Source organism: Colias eurytheme, chromosome 22, assembly GCF_061535395.1.
Source record: "Colias eurytheme isolate Ceu_HAF_F1 chromosome 22, ilColEury1 Martin Lab GWU primary, whole genome shotgun sequence".
In the NCBI taxonomy this organism is placed as follows: Eukaryota; Metazoa; Arthropoda; class Insecta; order Lepidoptera; family Pieridae; genus Colias; species Colias eurytheme.
The window spans coordinates 4,622,084-4,627,972 of record NC_143001.1 but is presented as its reverse complement, the minus strand read 5'-3'; the positions used below and the strand labels follow the sequence as shown (position 1 = coordinate 4,627,972).

General features: G+C 31.3%; 1 protein-coding gene across 1 annotated transcript; it reads right to left on the bottom strand.

Annotated features, from left to right (window-relative positions):
• Nucleotides 1-2,921: 2,921 nt before the first annotated feature.
• Nucleotides 2,922-4,919, bottom strand: LOC149898658 (serine protease inhibitor dipetalogastin-like). Its single transcript, XM_090114948.1, has 3 exons — nucleotides 4,892-4,919; nucleotides 3,999-4,086; nucleotides 2,922-3,109 (listed from the first exon to the last, which is right to left on the bottom strand). Exons 1-3 carry the CDS (start codon nucleotides 4,917-4,919, stop codon nucleotides 2,944-2,946), a joined length of 282 nt encoding a protein of 93 aa, XP_089971074.1. The 3' UTR covers nucleotides 2,922-2,943.
• Between the last annotated feature and the right edge of the window lie 970 nt (nucleotides 4,920-5,889).

Here is a 5,889-nt window from a genome sequence, read left to right as displayed (position 1 = left end):
CCGTGGCAAATAACTAGTTCTTCCAACTTATATTTTTAAAATAGTTCATTTATTAATAAAAAAAACTAAATTTATAGATAATACAGTGTGTCCGGACATGACATACCGATATTTGAAGGGGCTATTCTCCAGGTATTTTTATCGACAATTCAACCCCTCTACAGTCCCCTACCTCACCCCCCTCAAAATGGTTTTCGAATTTTTTAAAGTATGTTTCATCACTCTTATCAATTAAATTTGTTTAGTAGTCCCTAGAATAAGTTGTTATTGTTCAAATAAAACCAAATTTAGTATTTTGTGACACTCACTTTCGAAGTTATTACAATTTTCATAAATTCACTATCCGAATTGATAGGTTTGCCATTTTGAGGGGGGTGAGGTAGGGGACTGTAGAGGGGTTGAATTGTCGATAAAAATACCTGGAGAATAGCCCCTTCAAATATCGGTATGTCATGCCCGGACACACTGTATATAATTATTAGTATTTCATAAGTTATATAAAACATATGATGTAGTATAATGAGAACTAATTATTTATATTTTGTAGACAAATTCGCTTTCACGTAAGTGTAAGAAGTTATAACTACCTACCTACATACAAAAAGACGCTCGAGCTCTTTCTTACCTTTGCTCTCTTGTTTTTATTTTTTTATATCCCGTGCGAAAATTGTACTTAACCCGCTGCATTGTCGTTAAACTTTATGTGTACAAATTGCTGCAGAAGTTTGATATCAAACAGTTAAGTGCATCAAAAATAAACACGTAGATATCTTACACTTTAGAGACCATTGAAATAAAACAACACTTCGTAAAACACTAAACTTCTCCCTAACACTTATAAATTAATCAATCGTAACTAATTACCTACCTTTGATGTTATAATTATAATACCTATATCATACAACGAATTCAAACAAAAGACGAAACGAGTCTCAGCGATGACATAATCTCAGCAATTACTGAGAAACGCCGCATAAACTTGCAAAGTTTTGAACTATCTTTGCTTTGAGTTGCGAAACTAATTGGCGTAACAGAATATTATTTTATAGGGATGTTATAATGAATGCATTTCTTAGAGAGGCAGTAAGTTAAGTATACCTAGTGAAATGTGTATATAAGCGAGTAAGAAGTGAATATAGATTCATATTATGTTCAGAAGAGTATTCGTTTGTATTTTGAATTGAATCAAGCAAATGATCTCAAAAATCTAAACATGGAAGGATGTATAGCGAGGAATGTGTTTGTAGAGAATCAATCATATCGCTTCATTTAATTTCAAGTTTGAAGCGTTTAACGTCTGAAACGATATTATATAATTTACACATTTAGCTTAATATATTTATATTATGTTAGACAATAAACTACTATGTTATTTCATCCAAATATGTTGCTTAATTTTTGTTTAAAAGAGTCATAAACTTTAGTCATAACTCATAAACATTTTCTATCGCTAGTCAAATTGTAGGCTCTATGAAATCTCCATATAAATATACCCAATATGTTTCCACCCAAGATTACGTAATATAACCGATTCGCAGTTCATATAAAATCGTGAGCTCATTTATAACTTTTAGGTCGAAGGATAACATGTTTGCTCCTTTCAGGGCCGATTTATGCATAAGGGTGCTTTTCCACCAATAATACACGAGGAATGTGTTTTGTAAATAACCAATAGTTAATATTATTGCTTCAAACGCTACACGCTTCAAACTTCAAACTAAATGAAGCAGTGGAAAAGCACCCTTAATACTATGTCTATTAGTTACCAGGGGAATACATATTATTATATGTATAAGATAGCAATAATTATTCTTCTTGTGATAAATCTTATGAGAAAAATAACACGACAATAATATAGCTTCAGTATTTTATTTAAGCTTTAATTAATTAAATATAAAGGGCTGATTTTTAGGGTTCCGTAGCCAAAATGGCAAAAACGGAACCCTTATAGTTTCGTCATGTCCGTCTGTCCGTCTGTCCGTCTGTCCGTCTGTCACAGCCGATTTACTCGGAAACTATAAGTACTACAGTGATGAAATTTGATGGGAATATGTGTTGTATGAACCGCTACAAAAATATGACACTAAATAGTAAAAAAAAGAATTGGGGGTGGGGCCCCCCATACATGTAACTGAGGGATGAAATTTTTTTTTTCCATGTACATACCCGTGTGGGGTATCAATGGAAAGGTCTTTTAAAATGATATAAAGTTTTCTAAAAAACATTTTTCTTAAAGTGAACGGTTTTTGAGATATCAGCTCTCAAAGTCGTAAAAAGTATGTCCCCCCCCCCTCTATTTTTATAACTACGGGGTATAAAATTCTAAAAAAAATAGAGGTGATGCATGCTAATTAACTCTTTCAACGATTTTTGGTTTGATCAAAGTATCTCTTATAGTTTTTGAGATAGGTTGATTTAACTGTAATTTATTATATTTGCTGCTACGGAACCCTTTGTGCGCGAGCCCGACTCGCACTTGGCCGGTTTTTCCACTTTCAGATAATACTTTTATAGATTATAAAACAGTAGTTTATTTGATTAATTCTATATTCGTTCTGTTTAGCTTATCTGTTCATTAAAATGACAAATAATATATGAAAATTTATGTGAAGAAATTATCAAACTGGCTATCAGAAATATTATTAAGGGGGTTTCCATAGCAGTATTAATTCTAATGTGGTAAAGAATTGGCGCTAGATGACCTACCTATTTTATAGCATTTGAATGCCATAAAACCAAAAATATCAATTTCAATAGCTCTCTCATTTCCAAACTGGAATTAAAACTTTGCTTTAAAGCTAATGCTTCAGGGGGATACCATAATTGGTATCCCCCTGAAAGCGCTGAAAGTGACCATTCAGTTGCAATGTGTATTGGCATTATTTGCCATTATAACTGATAGATAAGCTAACCCACACATATCAGGAAGTAGAGAAACATATTTTAAAAAGGTATACAGTTTCCTTGATGCACGACATACACATTCTCAAGTTTATTTTCACACTCCATCTGACAGAGATTGTAGTAAGATTTTCCGTTGGACGCACACACGGGGTCGTAAATTTTTGAACACATGCAGTTTTGTATGGGCTCCTCTGTTGTTTCGTTGCTGGAACATTCATTTAATAATTACTTTAATATATACTATTACTTCATAAAACTAAACTAAAAACTATTTTAACGTTTTTGAAATTCCAAGTTTGTAACAGCTAAAAACCTATTTATTTTTAAAACATTCACCGCTAGAAAGCTACATTAATCCTAAACGAATTTAAATCTATTAATAGTAACTCTATAATAGGTATATTTCATAATCTTGTTACACGTACAAAGACGTCATTCATAGCTAAATTAATAATAACATACCTACTGGGAAGTAGGACCTACGTCAGATGTTGTTAGACATTTAACTCAGGGATGAAGGTTAGGGAACGTGACACATTGTATTTCTTACTCCTCTTTCAACAGTAACAAAGCTAGTGTATTTACCATGAAGAGGTAAAAATAGTAATATAAACTCTCGGGCTAATTAATTGAAAAAGTTAATAGAAGAAAATGTACTTGATCATGAGGACAGAATAGAATTGCATTCGCGTCTTTCACTTAACCGTAGCGATGCCTTAGACCTACCTGCTTAATACTCTATTTCTATATATTTAAAAATTTACCAGAAACTATACTTTTAAACAGGATACCTCGAATTATTTACTTATAACTAATAGAATGACCGAATGGATGTTAATAAATGTTAAATTTCTCTAATTCGGATTAGGAAAAGCGATAAAAATATGAATACTAACAAAAATTTCTATTCGGGCAGATTCGGGGCCGGTAAATTGTTATATTTTATGAATGTTATTATGTAAGGTACCTCTAGGCTCTATTACTTGGTCCACAGTAAAAATGAGTTTACACATTTCTTTTCCCTTTATATAATACAATGTTTTCTTTATTTTATACTAGATATCAGGTAAAATGTCCAAGAATGTTTAACTTACCCCAATCTTTGCATTTTATATCTTCTATTCAGCATACTTCGGCGTCGAGGCGATATACCAGGCAAGGCTGACATTACCAGGGCTAGACCTGAAAATCATTTAACTTCCACATACTATATTAAACCAAATATACATTAAAAAACAAATGAATACCAATCAATTTATTCACAATACCAAACTAATTATTACATGAACCCAATTAGTTTTACACTACTCCCATAACAAACTGTTAAATACACTTAAAGTTACGTAAAGTTAAGACTAGACCTTAATTTCCACACAACCCCTTGAGAGACATCGACTTACATGCTCATCTAATTTAGTTCTAGCCTCTAGGAGTATCGCTTAAATAAAAGTTACATGTTACATGATAATGGGAAATTATAAATCCTACTAATATAAACGTGAAAGTTTGTGAGGATGGGTGTTTGTTATTCTTTCACGTAAAAACTACTCAACCGATTGCAATGAAATTTGGTATGTAGGTAGCTGATGACCCAGAATAAGACAAAGACATAGGAACGGGAACTATGCGGGTTTTTCTTTGAAATCTAGTAAATAATAGAAGTATTGTAGAAAAAATGTGTGAAGAAAGAAAAAAAGAATGAGACAGGGTTCAAACTATTTTTAAAACTACCAGCCTTGCTAGACAAACAGCGGTAGGTAGTTAAAAAAAACCGTTTGTGCCGAGTACACGTGTCAGAAGTGAAACTTCTTTGGCAAGATTCAAAGGTACCAAAATCGTCGCCTTAGTCCATGACGTGACGGTATTAACATGACGCGAATTTGAAATTTTACTCTCAATGCGCCTAAAGAAGTTTCGCTTCAAAAAGACTATTTCATAAAAACTTTTAAGAGTTTTCAGGAATAAGAAAGGGTTAAAAAAAACTTACAGAGAAAAAATTGAATCAACTGCCACATCTCCTCAAGTCTTTGATAAAAACTGATAATAGTGAATTGCATGAAATTATTAATAATTAATTATTGAAGATAAGAAAACATTTCCATTATCAATATGCAGATATTGGTATTCAATTAGTTCCAATACTTTCATGGGATTGAAATAATATTATCACAGAGCGTATCTGTTAGCTTAGCTATGTTATTTTTTTTTAAACTATAAAAAATAAACCTTATTTTTATACTTAACTTTATTTAACTTTATCCAAATGTAACACTATCAAAAAGCCGACCATTTGGAAAAATCTTACTTTAAATCATAATTTTTCATTACGAATTTCACACAATAATATGTACCTACTAAATTAGATTTTTTAGGGAGGGAAGTCATATGGGACCCCTTATAGAAACCCCTTAAACAAACATTTGAAAATTATTATCTTTTAAGTATATTTTACTTTTATAAAATATAACTCTATCTCCACGCTAAATATACCGATGTATTATTTATAAATAAAATATTTCTATTTTGCACAGCCCTAATAAAACAGCGCGTTATTACATAATCAATACTTCCCCCATCGGTCTTCATACTGAGTGATAATGATATTCAATACACATCTAACGACGTCTACTTTATGAAATGACGTGATAATTTTATATTGAAAACGGATTCCGCATTATAAGTCATTTAATAAAGACAGGAATGAATAACCTATTGAGTTGTGCGTTGTATTCTGTTTGAATAAATTCAATAGGTTTGTCACGCAGTTAAAAATGCATTTTTGTGTGGTTTTAATTTATATTTAAAAAAATTATAAACATGTAGGTATGTACTTTAGTTTTATACCTTTATAAAATTTATTTTTCATTCAATTCAAGTAACATAGTATTATTTTAATGATAACTATGTGGGATTTAACACCTAAGGCAAAAAGGAGGTTCCTAATTCTAAGAATACAAAAAATATACCAACTTTTTTTAAAACATT

Coding starts and splice junctions, on each gene's coding strand:
- LOC149898658 (XM_090114948.1), bottom strand. CDS start 4,919: ATGTGGCAGTTGATTCAATTTTTTCTCT. Junction 4,087..4,891: donor GTTGATTCAATTTTTTCTCT/GTAAGTTTTTTT, acceptor AATGATTTTCAG/GTCTAGCCCTGGTAATGTCA. Junction 3,110..3,998: donor TATAAAATGCAAAGATTGGG/GTAAGTTAAACA, acceptor TGAATGTTCCAG/CAACGAAACAACAGAGGAGC.